Genomic DNA, 19,130 nt, shown 5'->3' on the forward strand with positions numbered 1-19,130 from the left:
ATACTGGTTAGGATTAGACTCTGCAACCAGTCTGCCTTAACTGGGGCCCAGTTCTGTCATTTAAGAACTAGTCTTGCTTATTTAAGCAAGTCATTTAACCTCTCTGTTCTCTATTGCCCCATCTACCTGAAGGTTGGGAGGATTAAATGTAGTATTGTGTAAAGCATATAGAATGGTTCCTGGCATATACTAAGCATGATTTAAGTGTTGGTGATGGTTATTATAGAATAGTTATTATTTTGGCAGTGACTAAGGAATAAAGTATGTGAATAAAAGAAATTAATCGTAGAACTTATACCTGAATGCCATCTGTTTTACAGAGGTGTTATGAAAATTAAATGAGATAATGTATAAAGCGCTTATCCCAGAGTAGCTGCTAAAAAAATAAGCTTGTTCTCTGATATCTCCACCCCCTGTTCCTCTATAGAGCAATATAGGCAGTTTGATTTCTTGTTTGCTCTCCTATACATTTGTTTGAAATTTTAGAACTTCTAAAAACTTTTTTTTCCCATTTGCTAACAGAATAAACAGCAGTTGTTTAATTGTATACACCTTTAAACATGTATTGTCAGATCCCCCACCCCTTTTGCTCTTTGAATTACATACCTTATTACGGTAAATTCTACTAGAACCAAGATGGTAGACATTATTATTATTATTATTTCATTGATTTTTTTTAGAGAGAGAAAGGGGGTGAGAGAGAAGAGGAAGAGTGAGGCAGAAAAGGTGGAAGGAAGGGAGGAAGGGAGGGAGGGAGGGAAACTTGGTGACCCGACTGGGGATCAAACCTGCAACCTGGGTGTGTGCCCTGACCAGGAATCAAACCTGCCACCTTTTGGTGTTCAGGTTAGCACTCTTAACCAATGGAGCCACACTGAGCAGGGCAAGATGGTAGACATTATTAATCAGTCAGAGTTGAACTGAGCTATAGCATCAGAATCCTTCTTCATAGTATCCCAGGTATCTATAAGACTTCATGCAGTACTGAAATCCTCTCTGCTTTAGAGCTTTCTAGAAGAAATATTTATGGAATTACCAAATAATATCTGGCTCTGTTAATCCTCTGTCTCAAGATGTGGGCTCATCAAACCTTATGAAAAAGCAGTGTGGTCTTAGAGCATTTCCTAACATGATTTTCTATATTATAACATTCTTACATAATATAGGCATCTTTAGACATCTTCTAGATGGGATACATCAATTTTAAGAGTATAATTAATGACTGTAATGCAAAGATTATAATGCAATGACTCGAAAAAGAGTGTGCATCAGAATCGGCTGAAATGTAGTCTTCAAAATACTCATGCTCCATAGCCCTGGCTTTTGTGGCTCAGTTGGTTGTGCTTCATCCCATGCATCAAAACGTCCCTGGTTCAATTCCCAGTCAGGGCACATACCAAGGTTAGGTTGTAGGTTCAACTCCCAGTTGGGGTGCTTGTGGGAGGCAACTGATTGATATCTCTTTCCCTCTTTCTTTTCTTCGCGCTCTCCTTTTCCCTTTCTCTTCCTATAAGAAAATAATCAATAAAAACATTAAAAAATACTCATGCTCTAGGCCTCATCCCAGATTTATTGAATCATATTTATCAGTAGATAGACCTTGACATATGCATTTTGTAAAAATATCCCAGGTGATTCTGCTATTTATATTACTGATGAAAAACAACTAGATACTGCCAAGACCAGTTTGGCTCAATGGATAGAGCGTCGGCTTGGGGACTGAAGGGTCCTGGGTTCGATTCCGGTCAAGGGCATGTACCTTGGTTGCGGGCATATCCCCAGTAGGGGATATGCAAGAGGCAACTGATCGATCACTGTCTCTCATCGATGTTTCTAACTCTATCTCTCTCCCTTCCTCTCTGTACAAAATCAATAAAATATATTTAAAAAACAAACAAACAAAAAAAACAACAACTAGATACTGGCAAGAGTCAGATATCTTCACATACTGTTGGTATGAATGTAAATTGCTATAGTGCAAACTACAGAATATTTTTTCAGTTTCTCAAAATTTCAAATCTGTATGATAGGAATACATATGTGCACAAATATACAGTTTTAAGAAAGTTTCCTGTAGACCTGCTTATAATTTCAAACAATTGTGAGTAGTTAAATGATTGTTAGTACACAAATGGTTAGTAAATACATTATGGTAGATACCATGGTTGTTTACTATACAACCCTTAAAGAATGAAATATCACCAAAACCTGTTTGGCTCAGTGGATAGAGCGTCGGCCTGCAGAATGAAAGGTCCCGGGTTCTATTCCAGTCAAGGGCATCTACCTTGGTTGCGGGCACATCCCCAGTAGGAGGTGTGCAAGAGGCAGCTGATCGATAATTCTCTCTCATGGATGTTTCTAACTTTCTATCCCTCTCTCTTCCTCTCTGTAAAAAATCAACAAAATATATATTTTTTTAAAATAAAGAATGGCCGAGGCAGGTTTGGCTCAGTGGTAGAGCATCGGTCTGCGGACTGAAAGGTCCCAGGTTTGATTCCGGTCAAGGAGGAGGATGTGCAAGAGGTAGCTGGTCGATATTTCTCTCTCATCGACGTTTCTAGCTCTCTATCTTGCTCCCTTCCTCTCTGTAAAAAATCAATAAAATATATTTAAAAAAATAAAAATAAAGAATGAAGTATGCATGAAATTTATACATGCTGATGTAGAAAAATATATAGGATATATTAAGGTGAATAATCAAGTCACAAAATAAACTTTTTTTTTTAAAGGTATTTTTATTGATTTCAGAGAGGAAGGGAGAGGGAGAGAGAGATAAAAACATTAGTGATAAGAGAGAATCATTGATTGGTTGCCTCCTGCATGCCCCCTATGAGGATTGAGCCTGCAACCCCAGGCAGGTGCCATTGACCAGAATTGAATCCTGGACCCTTCGGTCTACAGGCCGATAATCTATTCAGTGAGCCAAACCACCTTGGGCCTAAACCCTGTTTTTTAAATTATGTATGTAAATGTATAAAGAAAGATTTGAAAGAATACCCAGCAAGGTGTTTACAGTAGTTTTTTCATGACATAGAAGAATAGGGATGATGAAGGGGAGCAATAGGCATTTATACTTTTACTAGAGGCCTGCTGCACAAAAATTCGTGCACTTGGTGGTGGTGGGAAGGTTTCTCTCAGCCTGACCTGTGCCCTCTTGCAGACCAAAGCTCTCTGGTCTTGAAACATTACCGCTGACTATTACCGACAATCTAGCCTCCCTCTGTGGGAGTGACCCACAGGTTGATGGGGGACAGTAGTGGCAAGTGAGCAGCTGGCCCCACTCCCCCATCGCCCTGCCGCCACCCCAATTACTGTCCCCTTCCGCTGCCCATTTGCCAGCCCCACCCCCCACTTACCAGTCCATTTGCATATTAGGCTCTTATTATATAGGATATTTAAAACTAGGGGTCCAGTGCATGAATTCATGCCCCTTGAAAGGAACTGTGGGATGTGAGGCTGCCATGGGCAAGGGGGCAGGCTTCAGCCTATCTTCCACGCCCCTGCCTGGCCCCTCCTGCCATGGTCCCTGGTCCCCTCTGCCAGCAGCCCCACTCCTGCCACTGCTGCCCTGATGGTGCCAGCCCTGCTCTTTCCTGCTGATGGTGCAGAGTGATTGGGATCCGCACCTGGCGCCTGCAGTGGGTGCCCGGCAGCGGGTATGAGAGGTGGCTGCCGGCTCGATCGTCCCTCGGGAGCAGCAGAAACCCTCAAGTGATCGGGACTGGCAGCAGGTGCGAGCAGGGCCTGTACTGGAAGCAGGTGAAAATGCCAGGCGAGAGGACACATATGGAAGCAAAGAATTTTAAGTAAATTACCACAGACTCGCCCCGATGAGAGGGACCAGCACTCTGCCTTGGTCTGGAGCCCCTGTTCACCTGCTCCACCATCCCACCATGGCCAACACCCACCATGTTCCACTCACACCCCCTGGTGGTCAGCGCAGGTCATAGTGATCGGTTGTTTGGTGGTTCTGCCTTTTGCTCTATTTTAATATTAGGGTTTTATATATACAGATACTTATAATAGATTTTAGTCTTTTTGTAATAGCAAAAGCACCACTGGACAGAACATGAATGATTAAAGGAAGCTTTGAGGGACCTAACTTATATGTGTCTGAACTGCTTATATTGCACATACCAGGTTTAACATTAGAATTATGATCTCTGACTTGGGAAACAGAAAGCTATCTTGCATGTTTGCAAAGAGAATAAAAATTGTATTAAGGTTATTGTGAAAGTAATTGAGATTTTTAAGCATATAAGACTAAGATAAAAATGTATCTGTGTTGTATTACAATTATATTGGCTACCTGTTCTAAAAATATTTAGTGTTTTTGCATATCTGGATATGAAAATCGGGTTCAGAATATTTTAGTTTTACTTTTTCAATTGATTAGCTTTTAGTTTGTGAGGATATTAATACCTTTTTATTTCCCCTTTTAAAACTTTAGGCCCGATGAGAAAAAGGGAAAGTTAAGGATGCTGGAGCAGAACAATGGATTTCTCTTTCTCTTTCATGCAAGGGATCATGGGAAACACAATTCAGCAACCACCTCAACTCATTGACTCCGCCAACATCCGTCAGGAGGATGCCTTTGATAACAGCAGTGACATTGTTGAAGATGGTGGCCATACACCATATGAAGCTACCTTGCAGCAAGGCTTTCAGTATGCACCTACAACAGAAGATCTTCCTCCACTCACAAATGGCTATCCACCATCAATCAGCATGTATGAAACCAAATACCAGTCTTATAATCAGTATCCCAATGGATCAGCCAATGGCTTTGGTGCAGTTAGAAACTTTAGCCCCGCTGACTATTACCATTCAGAAATTCCAAATACAAGACCACATGAAATTCTGGAAAAACCTTCTCCTCCACAGCTACCACCTCCTCCTTCGGTACCACAAACTGTGATTCCAAAGAAGACTGGCTCACCTGAAATTAAACTGAAAATAACCAAAACTATCCAGAATGGCAGGGAATTGTTTGAGTCTTCCCTCTGTGGAGACCTTTTAAATGAAGTACAGGCAAGTGAGCACACAAAGTCAAAGCATGAAAGCAGAAAGGAAAAGAGGAAAAAAAGCAACAAGCATGACTCATCTAGATCTGAAGAGCGCAAGTCACACAAAATCCCCAAATTAGAACCAGAGGAACAAAATGTAAGTTGAAACATCTTTTTGAAAAATTTTGTAATGTTTCATATTTACTGGAAATCCTAGAACTATTTTTCAGTTTTTATCTCTAAATGTTTCTGGTAACTTCTTCTAATGTCTTATAAGGAGCTTAGATTATTATAATAAAGTGCTGAGAAAATATTTGTTGACTAAATGAATGGACATCATTAGAATGAAACAATATTATAAAACATGTGGCACTAAGAACTTGCTTTTTATGTTTGTCTAATGCCTTTATTTGCTTCTAATAAACTTGCTTTTGAAGATGAAGAGTAAAGGCAAAGAGAAGATGTTTAATTATATTGCTTATTTTGTTTTTTTAGACCAACCTTTGCCAGTAGGTACTAGATTCCTAGATTTAGCACTTACAACTATTGTGTTTGGTACAAAATAACCTAAAGCAATAAAGGATCTCTTTTTATTAAAATCAGAGTTTGTTTTTGTATATATTAAAACTCCAAGCACAGTTTTTAGAAAGGTTACCTTTCTTAGGTAACTAAAGGTGTATGCTTGCTTTTCAGTTGATAGGTTTAAAGCAGAATTTAGACAAAGCCCATATGTTGCATCTGGTAGATATGTTTCTTAGGACTTCTTAAATCAACAGGTTCCCCTCACTGCTTTTTTTTCTTACAATGTATTTATTTAAAAAAAAATGGGTATTTCTCCTTCAGAGGGTTTCATATTCTGGATTTTGTTGATTGCTTCCCAATGGCATTGTTTAACAAATTCTGTCCCCTATATTTCTTATAAACTGGTAGTTAGGTCTAGAGACTCAATCTCGTTTTTGGTTCATATTTATTCACACTCTTTGTTTTAGTAATCAGTGTCACACAACAGTGGAAAGAACCATGGTAACACCTAATCTTGTGACCCTCATGTGGGTTGGGCACCTTCAGGCATGATTTTTTTTTTTTTTTAACATTATTTTTTAGCCACATCCTCCCATCCCTTTCCTTTTGACAACACATCAGCTTGTTTTCTGCTTTGGGACTATTTCTACTTTGTTTTATTTATACATTTATTTTGGTGTGTTTCTTATAGTCTACATATAGTAAGACTAGAGGCTCGCTGCACAGAATTTGTGCAAGGGGCTTAGCCCTGGCAGCCGTAGTGGCTGCCTCAGCCCTTTCAGCCCAGCTTCATCCAGAAGGTTATTCAGCTGTCCGGTCTAATTAGCATACTATGCTTTTATTATTCTAGATTATATGATATGTCTTTCTCTGTCTGACTTACTCCACTTAGCATAATACCCTCTGGGTCTATCCATGTAGTCACAAATGGCAAGATTTCATTCTTTTTTGTTACTGAATAATAATATTCCATTGTGTGTGTGTGTGTACCAGATCTTCATTCATCATTGATGGACATTTATCTAGATTGCTTTCATATATTGGCTATTACTAGTAATGCTATAGTGAACATAGGGATGCAAATATCTTTTCAAATTAGTGTTTTTGTTTTCTTCAGATAAATGCTAGAAAGTGGAATTGTGGGATTGTATGGCATTTCCAGTTTTAATTTTTTGAGGAATCTCTATACTATAATAGCTACACTAATGTACAATCCCACCAACAGTGCACCCAGGTTCCCTTTTTTCCTCATCCTCTCCAGTACTTGTTGCTTATTGATGATAGCCATTCTGACAGGTGAGAGATGATATCTCATTATGGTTTTAATTTGCATTTCCCTGATGATGAATAATACTGAGCATCTTTTCATATGTCTGTTGGCCATCTGTATGTCCTCTTTAGATAAAGATCTATTTACCCTAGCCCAGTGGTCGGCAAACTCATTAGTCAACAGAGCCCAATATCAACAGTACAACGATTGAAATTTCTTTTGAAAGCCAAATTTTTAAAACTTAAATTTCTTCTAATGCCACTTTTTCAAAATAGACTTGCCCAGGCTGAGGTATTTTGTGAAAGAACCACACTCAAAGGGCCAAAGAGCCCTAAAAGTATTGATTAAAACTCGCGACCCACAATTTTCTGACCACGGCCCTAGCCAGTTTGGTTCAGTAGATAGAGCATCAACCTGCGGACTGAAGGGTCCCAAGTTTGATTCCAATTAAGGGCACATGCGTTGGTTGCAGGCTTAATCTCTGACTCTGGTCAGGGCATGTGTGGGAAGCAACCAATCTATATGTCTCTCTCACATATAGATTGGTTCTCTGTCTCTCCCTCTCCCTTTCATTCTTTCTAAAAATCAATGGAAAAATATCCTTGGGTGAGGATTAATAACAACAACAAAAAAGATAGAAATCTTGTTCAGATCATTTGCCCATTTTTTAATTGGATTGTTTTTTTATATGATTTTTTTAACTTAATAAATCTTTATTGTTCAGATTATTACAATTGTTCCTCTTTTTTTCCCCATAGCTCCCCTCCACCCAGTTCCCACCCTACCCTCTGCCCTTACCATCCCACCCCCCAACTGTCCTCATCCATAGGTATACGATTTTTGTCCAGTCTCTTCCCACACCGCCACACCCCTTTCCCCCCGAGTGTTGTCAGTCCACTCCTTTTCTATGCCCCTGATTCTATTCACCAGTTATTTTTGTTCATCAGATTTTTTTTTTATTCACTTGGCTTTTAGATTCACTTGTTGATAAATATGTATTTGTTGTTCATAATTTTTATCTTTACCTTTTTCTTCTTCCTCTTCTTAAAGAATACCTTTTAGCATTTCATATAATACTGGTTTGGTGGTGATGAACTCCTTTAACTTTTTCTTATCTGTGAAGCTCTTTATCTGCCCTTCAATTCTGAATGATAGCTTTGCTGAGTAGAGTAATCTTGGTTGTAGGTTCTTGCTGTTCATCACTTTGAATATTTCTTGCCACTTTCTTCCTGCCTGCATAGTTTCTGTTGAGAAATCAGCTGATACTCGTATGGGTTCTCTCTTGTAGGTAACTAACTTTTTCTCTTGCTGCTTTTAATATTCTCTTTGTCTTTTGCTCTTGCCATTTTAATTAAGATGTATCTTGGTGTGGTCCTCTTTAGGTTCCTTTTGTTTGGGGTTCTCTGCACTTCCTGGACTTGTAAGTCTATTTCTTTCATCAGGTGGGGGAAGTTTTCTGTCATTATTCCTTCAAATAGGTTTTCAGTATCTTGTTCTCTCTCTTCCCCTGACACCCCCATAATTTGGATGTTGGTACACTTGAAATTGTCCCTGAGGCTCCTTATGCTATCTTCATATTTTGGATTATTTTTTCTTTTTGCTTTTATGCTTGAGTGTTTCTTGCTTCTTTGTATTTCAAATTGTTGACTTGATTCTTGAAATCCTCTAGTCTGCTGTTAGATCTCTGTATAGTATTTTTTATTTCAGTTAGTATATGCTTAATTTCCAGGTGGTCCTTTTTCATATCCTCGAGGTTCTAGCTAAATATATTGGCTTTTTCTAGGAAATTCTTGAAAAATCTTATAACTGTGGTTTTGAACTCTATATCCAGTTGTTTGCTTTCCTCCATTTCTTTCATTTGTTACCTGTTTCTTTGTCTCCGCATTTTGGCTGCTTCCCTGAGTTGATAGAGTGGCTTTGTGTGCTAGGTGTCCTATATGGCCCAGTGGCTCAGCCTCCCCAGTTACCTGAGGTGGACACTCTTGGTGCACTCCTATGTGGGCTGTGTGTACATTCTTTTAATTAAGCCTTGATTGTTATTGGCATCACTTGGAGGAATTGACCTCCAGGCCCATTGGCTGTGAGAATCAGCTATATCTACGCTGGGAGAACTTCTGTGCTGAAGACATCTTTATGAGACAAGACTTGCTTCAGTGGGGCTTTGGTGCTCACTGATTCTACCCCCCTGTGTGTGTCCCTTATGGGTCTGAGGATTTGTAATCTGGATGGTCCTATTTTGACCTCTGGGTATACTGGCTCTTGGATTTCCAAGGAGGTGCCTTTGCCTGAGGCCACCCAGCAAGAGCTTTGAAGAGATCTACGGATTCCTCTTCTTTGTTTGGGTTTTGGAGGTGCCCAGATGAGGCCCAGCTGTGAAGCAATGCATGCTGCTGTGGGGCCTTGTGCCTTCTTTTGGATGTTCTGGGTTTTTCTGACTCAGCTGTAGTTTGTTAGGTAATTTTAAATTTCAAAGGACCAAGCCATTCATATGCAAAAGCTTCTGCTTACAGCTTGGATGAAGCAGAGCCTCAGAACTGAACAAACAGCAATGGCTGACCATCAGCCCTGCCCTAAGAGGCCCCTGGGTCTCAGTGTCTTTTGGTAATCACTGCAAGCACCACCCTCGAGTTCCACCAGCTGCCAGAGACTTCAATTTCTCCTCGTATGAGTTTGGGTCACCAGAATCTCGCCCAGAACGAGTTCAGAGCAGTCGGGAGCTTGTATCTCCCTCCAGATTGAAAAAGTCAGCCACATACTCAGTTGCCAGCCCTCTCCGTGCGTGCCTCCAAACCCGTGCACTTTACTTCTGCAGCTTCTCTGAGTCTCACTGTGCTTTTCTCTTCTCGTTGTAGAATTTCCACTTAGCCAGCCTTCTTGTGGTTCTGGATGATATCCATTTTGTCTTTTAGTTGTAGTTTTAAAGTTGTTGTGCGAGGCAGCAAGTTCAGGTGTTTACCTATGCCACCATCTTAGGTTTCTCCTCCAGACTATTTTTCATTTCTACTTTTTGCTTTATTGAAATCTAGGAAAAATTCAATGCAGTGATATTTCTAGTAATCACTCTACGATGAGATTTTAAAACCAATTCTGTCTTTGTTGGATATCTGCTGTGCTTTATATCACTTAAAACTTCAGTCAACTATTATATCCCGGCATTAGAAAGGTTAGATATAATTTAAGAGTTATGGTTATTTTCTTTTTTAGTAAACCATGTGAAGCATAAATTAATATTTCATTTTTTAGGATCATATAATATCTTCAGGTAAGGGAATGTCAATTTGTAGATGTAGAAACTGGCATTGATTGCATTAAATATTAACAAGGCCATTGCCTGAAAGTTGAGTGTTTGGGGGGAAGTGTGGGTTTTTTTCTTATTTGTCTCACTATCCTCTCTTTTCCTTCCTCTTTTCTCTCTTGCCCATTCTTTTCTCCATCCCTTATCCTCCTCTCCCCTTATCTTTCTCCCTTCCTTCCTACCTTTTCTTTCAAAGACGTGAAAAGCTAAGTTCTTACAAGTTGAATTCTGATTAATTAAAATTTTATCACATGTGGAGGGCAGTTAGAAGCTTAAAAAATGGGTGCCATAAAAATTGTATTTTATTCTGACATTAGTACTTTAAAGCTAGAGCTCCCGAGGCTCTAGCTTGTTGTTGGTATGAAGCTTTTGCTAAGCTCTATGATAGCTACTGATATGCACAAATTAACATTTTGTAACCTTTTTTAATGGCATTTCCTTAACTAGAACATCTGTTTTTGCTTCATTCACAGTTTTAAAAATTGTTTTAGTTTTCGATACCTTTGTGCCTCTTGGTTGTCACTAGGGGTCCAAACCTTCGGTGTTTAGCATTATAAAGGGCTTAGGAGTGAAAGCTAGGTAAGTCCCAGTAAGAGTGTTGACTCCCCCGGACAGTTCCCTTCCCCCAGTACCTTAGGGAAGCATAATGAGAACTGTGTGCCTGCATGAAAAGTTTGGTATGTTTTTCCTCAAGCTGATATATATTCATAGGTTCTTTTTTGAGCAAACAAAATCTCACTTTAAGATTTCACCTTTTCTTTTTTCTTAGTATTTGATCTACAAGTATTTCCTCCCAATTCTGAGCTGTCTGGCCTTCTAAAGAATGGCTGTTATTTAGAACAACCTAAGTATATCTTCTCAACAATGAAAAAAAAATGTCCAAACATCTAGGCAGCAGGAGACCTCAGATCACTATTGAAGTTGTATATTTTTTAAAGCTGCTTTAGCTGTTTTTCCTCCCACCAAATTGGAAACATGTGGAAGTGTTTCTTGTTTCTTCCTCCTTGGCAGGTGTAATGCCTCAGGCATGTGAGTGAAGGCCCTGTTCAAACATTGAGCTTCCACCAGCACCTCTGGGCTTATCCACTAATGCTAGTCTCATTAACTTTTAGCTTGCCGTTTTCACTTACAAAAAGTCAAATAGCTGATTCAGTCCCATTAGCACTACGTTAGGGGTTATATTTGGGTTGCTAGCCTCAGAGTATTAGGTCTTAAAATCCTTAGAACCTGCTCACATGTAAAATGTTCTTTTTGTTCATATTTTTTAGATTTTAAGATTATGAACTTAAGCAGTTATTCAGAAAATTTAAAAACAGGCAATCTATTTTGCCTTTTAACTTTTCTTTCGCCTTGGCCAGTGTGGCTCAGTTGATTGGATGTCATTCTGTGCACCAAAAAGTTGTTGGTTCAGTTCTAGGTCAAGGCACATGAGTGGGTTGCTGCTGGATCCTCAGTGGGAAGACTACAGGAGGCAGCCAATTGATTTTTCTAACATCGGATGGTTCTCTCTCCCCCTCTATCTTCTTCTCTCTAAAAATCAATAAAAAAAAATTTTTTTTTACATTTTTTAACCTTAAAATATTGACATAAGTTTTTCTTTTTCTTTTTTTTAAGAAAATATGATTTTGCTTAATGTTTTGAAAATTATTATGGGTTTCGAATCCAGCCAAATTTAATGCATATTATTCATATTAATAAATTGCTTGGGTTTGAATAAAAGTAGTAGATCAAATTTTTAAAGAAGAGTATTTAGGATAATGTAATTTTCTTTCAGCTGCTCTCAACATTTTTTTCCTGTTTAAGAAAATTCCTGAGATTCTTTCCTGGAATATAGATATTTCCATATGGAATCAACTGAAATGGGAAAATTATGTAATAAAGTCATAAATACGACATAAAGTTATAAATATGACAAAGTCATAAATTTAGTATCAAAAAGATATTTTCTGTCCTTACTTGATTTTAATTTCTCTTAAGCTTATCTATCCTTTGAATAACTAAAGAAAGTGGATTTTATATGTTGACATTTTCTGACTCCTTATTTTTGCTTGAATTATATGTTTGATTTTGGTTGACCATTTTGTCTTAAAAACTCCTCTCAATTACTTTTGCATTACTATGCTATTTCTTGGTTTATCCTTTTACCTTTTTTTTTTCTTCTTTTTAAAAAAAAATATATTTTATTGATTTTTTTACAGAGAGGAAGAGAGAGGGATAGAGAGTTAGAAACATCAATGAGAGAGAATCATCGATCACCTGCCTCTTGCACATCCCCTGGGGATGTGCCCGTAACCAAGGTACATGCGCTTGACCAAGGTACATGCCCTGGACCGAAATCGAACCTGCGACCTTTCAGTCCGCAGGCCGACGACACTGTATCCACTGAGCTAAACCGGTTTCAGCTCCTTTTACCTTTCTTTTGAGCTCATTAGAGAGCTCTAAATAACTCCTAGATAGTTCTATTTTCCTCATGCATTAACACATTCTCCAATGTATGTGCAGAGTATTCCCTTTCTATCATTGCAGTATCTTTATTTAACTTCTTTGTCCTTTTAGTTATATGCTTTTCAAAGCTGGAATAAATCTTGGGTCTCTTTCACTTCCTTGCCATTTGTTTTCTTTTAAAGTGAATGCGTACAAAAAAAAAAAATCAATTCTAGGAAAGCAATTTTAACAGTATTTCAAGCCAGCCTGAACGAAACACAAATGATCTGGAACAAAACAAAAAATCAAGTAAAGATAAGACATTTGAATAACGTAAAAGTTTTGAAGGAAATTCTGTCAGGAAGGGAAAAAAGCTAATGGGGTTCAGAGCAGTTCTTACGATAGTAGGATTCTCTTGTTTGGCAAAGATTAGTTACTCCTTACCTATCTGCCCTCAAAAAGAGTTATAGCGATTCCTTTCACCCAAACACCATGAAAATTAAATGTGGGGAGGATGACTCACTTCCTTGACTACAGTTTTGCTTCCTTAAGTGGCCCTGTCTTCCTGCTATAGCTTGGGAATGAGAAACTCGGGTAAAGGTGTAAGCTACACCTGTAGACTGAAATGAAGCTACCTACTGGCCTATGCAAATATGAACAGTATTTCTAAACTGCTTTATTATTACACTATGATCAGCCAAAAAAAAAATTCTCCCAACATAGATCTTTTTTATCTTCTTGCTTACTTGAGTGTGTCCTATTATATTAGATATTTATGGTACTACCACAGATGCATCTGACGGAGCTAATTTTGTACATTCAACACATAGCTAGTACCTTCTTTCACATGGGCCATTTCCATTATTTTTCTTAACCTCCTATTAAACATTTTGCTTCTCCTCTTACTCCCTTCCAAAATATTCTCCATATAACTGCTAACATGATTTTTTAAAAACAAATTGGTATGTTATTTCTCTACCTAATCTTCTTCAGTGGTTTTTCACTACACTAATGATAAAACATTTGAACATGGCTTACAAGGCCCTTGTAATGTAGCCTGCCTCTCTACTTTCATCTTGTACCCTCTCTCCTCTTGGGGCAGTTAAGTCAGTTTTAATGGCCTTCTTAAAATTTCTATCTTTGTTTTTTAACCTCGGAGTCCTCACATATGCCACTTCTTTCCCCCATTTTCTACTAGACTAACTCCCCTTCCTTTGATTTTCGTATTATAATTTACTTTCTGAGGCCTTTCCTGAGCTTTGTATCTTAAAGATATACACACCCACATCCACTCCTTACACTGCCCCACACACCCTCATACCATTATTTTTCTTCATACATTTACATTGTATTAGTATATTGCTTGAGTTTTTGTTTGTTTAATATCATTCCTACACAACTGTAGAGTTCTATGAGGTCAAGGATCACAATCTGTTTCACTATTGTATACCAAACTTCTAGAACAATTCCTATAGAGTTATGGGCACTGTTGAATGAACAATTAATACTTGGGATTGGGGATATAAATAATATTAGTCTAGCTTATCATTTCCTACCAATTAAAAATTTTTTTTACACTTAGCTTTATTTAATAAAACTTTGTTTGTACAACAGTGTTTTAAATGTCTTTAATTAATTGAATGAGAATTTTGAGTAGCTTCTAAAATTAGCCATATTTTTTGCCCTGGTCAGGTGGCTCAGTTGGTTGGAGCATCGTCCCATACACCAAAATGTTGTGGGTTTGATTCCCTGTCAGGGTGTATAACTAGGTTGTGGGTCCAATTCCCAATCAGGGCACATACAGGAGATAACTAGTCAATATTTCTCTCTTACATTGATGTCTTTCTCTTTCTGTCTCTCTCTTTGTCTCTAAAAATCAATAAATATATCCTTGGGTGAGGATAAAAAAATAAAATGAGCTATATTTTTTAATGGAGTTAAGACCTTATTTGATGCACATATTCCTCTTTCTAAGCCATCTAAATTAAATTCTGTTCTTTGACATGTGAAAAATTTTTTTTTAAATTTATATTACAAAAGTAATTTGCTTTTTTACAGAAAATGCAAATAATATAAAAGTATAGCTCTTTTCCTCTTGTTTTCCTAATCTTATTTCCCAAAGATAACTGTTCTTATCAATTTGGTGTACAATGCATCAGATAAAAAGTAGGAAGATGTTGGTAGACAAGTAGGTTACTAACTTGATACACTTAAGTAGTTACCATCTCTCTGCTTAGATTTTCTCATTTTTTGTATTTCTGTAGAATAGGTTTCTAAAATATAGGCGATTGAAGAGTGTACATATTTTGAATTTTGGTACTTTTAAATTCCCTCCCCAAGGATTGTAGAAATTAATTTTAAATAACAGATGTTATTAGCAAAGCAATGTGATGTTTATTATAGACAGTTTTACAAATACAGAAAAGCTCACACACAAAAAAATCACTTATTCCATCCTATGGTGGTATCCTTCTAGTCTTTTTTTCTGTGCACATAAAAATATTATTTTTCCAAGATTGGAATTATACTATACAAGCTGCTTTGCAATTTGCTGTTTTTAAGTAGCATTATGTTTTTATTTTCCCATATCATATTAAAACTTATATTATTTTACTATCTAGTTATGCCACAATTAATTTAACAAACTCTACATTTTGAACATCTAGACTGTTTCTAATGCTCACTTTTACAAATAGCACTAGTGTGTATATCTTTATATATATGTTTTTTCAATATACATTTTTATAAGTGGATTTGTTGGGTCAGAGTTTGAAAATTTAATGCTTTTCATACATTTTGCCAAATTGTTCTTCAGAAAAAAATCCAAGTTACATCTTAGCAATTTCACAGTGCTCATTTTCCTGGTCTCTGATAGGTTAAAAAACAAAAATAAAACCAAAACAAACTAAGAAATCCAGTTTTTAAGTAATAAAAAAATGAGAGGTATAGCTATGGTGTAGAATAGAAAATGACTGTTATGACATAGCATTAAGTACTGCATAAGTTGTATTCTTACTCTTTACATTATCCAGTTAATAAGTGTCCTTTATTCTCTTTGTTATATTTAATTTTCTTTGATTCTTCCTATTTATGTCACTATTCTTTGGTTTATCATTTTATTCTTTTTCCCTATATTTTTTCATGTAGAGACCAAATGAGAGGGTTGACCTTGTTTCTGAAAAACCAAGAGAAGAACCGGTACTAAAAGAGGAAACCTTGGTGAGTAACTTTATTGAATACTGTCTAGTCAAATATGGCATAAGGTGAAAATAAAATTATTAGATTACAACACATTTAACACATTACAGTCCATTCTTCTTTATTTTAGAAGTTAAACTGAAGTAAATCTTAGAACTAGTTTAAAAGAAAGATATTTTCAGTTAATTATTTTCCTTTTCAAAATTTTAACCACTTTTTAATAGATTATGTGAATTCTCAAGATACCTTATAATGTGGTAATAGAAATCACCAATCCTATTTTTAATATTTGGAGTTAGGCTTATTATTTTTCTTTTTTTTCCCTTTTGCTAGTTATAAATAATAGGTATCAGATAAAAGTATAATTGAAGATAAAGTTACATGGAGAGCATGTTAAATGCACTTTGTATGTAGTTTCTTCTTTAAAATTTCTCTGCTGATAAAGTTTTATCATCTTTTCCTATAGGTTCAGCCAATATTATCTTCTGTTCCAACAACAGAAGTGTCCACTGGCGTTAAGTTCCAGGTTGGCGATCTTGTTTGGTCAAAGGTGGGAACCTATCCTTGGTGGCCTTGTATGGTTTCAAGCGATCCCCAGCTTGAGGTTCATACCAAAATAAACACAAGAGGTAAGAAAAGGTATAAATAGATATTAAGTAAAACATTGGAAAGAAAAAAGTGAATCTTAAATGTGGTATTTGAATGTGAGAATACACAAATGAGATATGATCTGACATCAAAATATGCATATTTACATCAGTTTTTAACCAGTGAAATACTTATGGATATTTTAACTGACAGAGCCTTTATAACTGATATAGTCCTTGTTTTCTCTTAAAAGGACTATATCAGTTACAGAAGCTCTACCTTAGGAATCTGTAATAATCACAGCGTAATATGCTAATTAGACCAGACAGCTGAATGACCTTCCTGACATCATTCTGGACAAAGCTGCCACTGCGGGTAGAGGCAGTTAGGGGTGATCAGGCAGGCAGGTGAGCAGTTAGGGGCGATTAGGCAGGCAGGCAGAGTGGTTGGGGTGATCAGACAGGCAGGCAGAGTAGTTAGGGGTGATCAGACAGACAGGCAGAGACAGTTAGGGCAATGAGGCAGGCAGGCAAGTGGTTAGAGGCAGTCAGGCAGGCAAGTGATTAGAAGCCAGTGGTCCCAGGTTGCTAGAGCATGCAGGCTGGTCTGAGGGACCCCCCCCCCCCATTCATGAATTTCGTGCACCAGGTCTCTAGTATTAAATATGAAGAAAGAAATTTTTTTTAAGTCATTAATAATTTTTAATAAATATATGTATTGAAATCTAATGTGTTCAGGAAATAGAATAACAATGCTTGTATAACATAGGAACGAATTTTTTATATTTTTTTAAAATAAATTTTTATAGTTCATATTATTACAAATGTTCCTTCTCCCCCCCCCCCCCCCGCCCTCCATTGCTCTCCTCCACCAGGTTCCCACCCCACCCTCTGCCCTTTCCCCACCCCCCCATTGTCCTCATCCATAGGTGCACAGTTTATGTTCAGTCTCTTCCCACATCCCCCGTCCCCTTTTCCCCAGGAATCGTCAGTTCACTCCCCTTCCATATCTCTGATTCTATTATATTCAACAGTTAATAATGTTCATCAGATTTTTTTATTTAATTTCCTTGGTTTTTAGATTCACTTGTTGATAGTTACATATTTGTTGTTCATAATTTTTATCTTTATTTACTTTCTCTCCCGAAAGAACCCCCTTCAGCAATTCATATAATTCTGGTTTGGTGGTGATGAACTCCTTTAGCTTTTTTTTTTTTTATTAGTGTAGCTCTTTATCTGGCCTTCGATTCTGAGTGATAGCTTTGCTGGGTAGATTATCTTTGGCTGTAGGTTCTTACTATTCATCACCTTGAATATTTCTTGCCATTCCCGTCTGGCCTGCATGGTTTCTGTTGAGAAATCAGCTGACAATCGTATAGGTGCTCCTTTATAGGTAACTACCTGGTTTGCTTTTGCTGCTTTTAATATTCTCTCTTTGTCTTTTGCTCTTGGAATTTTAATTATGATTTGTCTTGGTGTGGTCCTCTTTGGATTCCTTTTGTTTGGAGTTCTGTGCACTTCCTGGACTTGTAAGTCTAATTCTTTCACCAGGTGGGGGAAGTTTTCTGTCACTATTTCTTTCAGTATGTTTTTGATATCTTGCTCTCTCTCATCTTCTGGGACCCCTATAATTCTGATGTTGGTTCGCTTGACGTTGTCCCAGAGGTTTCTTACATTATCTTGCAATTTTCTGGATTCTCTTGCCTTCTAGCTTCTGTGGAGGAGTGTCTTCTGGCTCTTTATGTTCCAAATCTTTGACTTGATTCTTGTGATTTTCCATTCTGTTTTTAGGACTCTGTATAATATTTTTTATTTCAGACAATGTATTCTTTATTTCTTGTTGATCCCTTATCATTCCTTGTTGATTACTTATTAATTCTAGTTGATCCCTTTTCATATCCTCAAAGGTCTTATCGACCTTTTCTAGGAAATTCTTAAAAAACCTTATAAGTGTAGATTTGAACTCTATCCAGTTGCTTTTTGTCCTCCGTTTCTTTCTTTGTGATCTATTTTGATGTCTGGGCATTTTCGCAGCTTCCCTGATAGGGCGGGGTTTCATGGTGGAGCCTACAGCCTTGGCTTCTGTCAGCCCCGCCCTATGCGGCTCCTGAGTCTCAGGGTCCTTCAGTACTTGCTGCAAGCACCTCTGAGAGAAAGGTGCCCTCGATTTTCGCCTGCTACCAAACAGTCTAGGCTCTCCCCCAATGAGCCCGGAACTGGGGTTCAGTTCAGTTGGAAGTGGAGTTGGAGGTGGCGTTCAAGGCAGGCTGGAGCCCCTGTCTCCTTCCCGCCAGAGCAATCCCGTGACACAGCCAACCATCCCTTCTCTGCGCGCAATGTGTGCGCCTCTGGGACCTCCTTTCGCCGCTCCCCTGGGGTTCCACCTTACAGCCCAGCTCCCTCTGTTTGAGCCTGGGTCCTCGGGGTCTGGCCTAGAACTGGGGTTCAGAGCAGTCGGAACTGGGGCCCAGCACAGTCAGAGTTTTGTCTCCTTCCCGCTAGGGAATGCCAGCCAGGCACTCAGCCTCCGCTCCTCTCCGGCTCTGTCCTCTCTGCACATGCCGTGTGTCTCTGTACCTTAGGCTTTTACAGCTCCTCTGCTCTTCCTTCTGGTTTTCTCCTTGCTTCTCGTTGTAGAATTTCCAGTCAGTCGACTTTCCTGTAGTTCTGGGTAATGTCCATTTTATATTTTAGTTGTATTTTATTGAAATTGTTGTGTGCAGCTGCGGCTAGGTGTTTACCTGTACAGCCATCTTGGATTTTCCTCCAAAGAAAGAAATTCTTATAATTTCTTTCACACAAGGAATATTTGTTTTATAATTTCTTTC

The 19,130-nt window shown here is 38.0% G+C and overlaps 1 protein-coding gene across 6 annotated transcripts in view; it reads left to right on the forward strand.

Moving 5' to 3' along the window:
* NSD3 (nuclear receptor binding SET domain protein 3) overlaps positions 1–19,130 on the forward strand; it is a 109,079-nt gene that overhangs the window by 27,036 nt on the left and 62,913 nt on the right. For all 6 annotated transcript variants that reach the window (XM_045588868.1, XM_036455211.2, XM_036455212.2 and 3 more), the window contains exons 2-4: positions 4,451–5,163; positions 15,665–15,736; positions 16,182–16,344. In XM_045588868.1, coding sequence (XP_045444824.1) covers positions 4,495–5,163; positions 15,665–15,736; positions 16,182–16,344 — 904 coding nt within the window. In that variant the 5' untranslated portion in view covers positions 4,451–4,494. The remainder of the gene's footprint in view (positions 1–4,450; positions 5,164–15,664; positions 15,737–16,181; positions 16,345–19,130) is intronic.

Source organism: Pipistrellus kuhlii, unplaced genomic scaffold (genome assembly GCF_014108245.1).
Source record: "Pipistrellus kuhlii isolate mPipKuh1 unplaced genomic scaffold, mPipKuh1.p scaffold_m20_p_3, whole genome shotgun sequence".
Classification (NCBI taxonomy): domain Eukaryota; kingdom Metazoa; phylum Chordata; class Mammalia; order Chiroptera; family Vespertilionidae; genus Pipistrellus; species Pipistrellus kuhlii.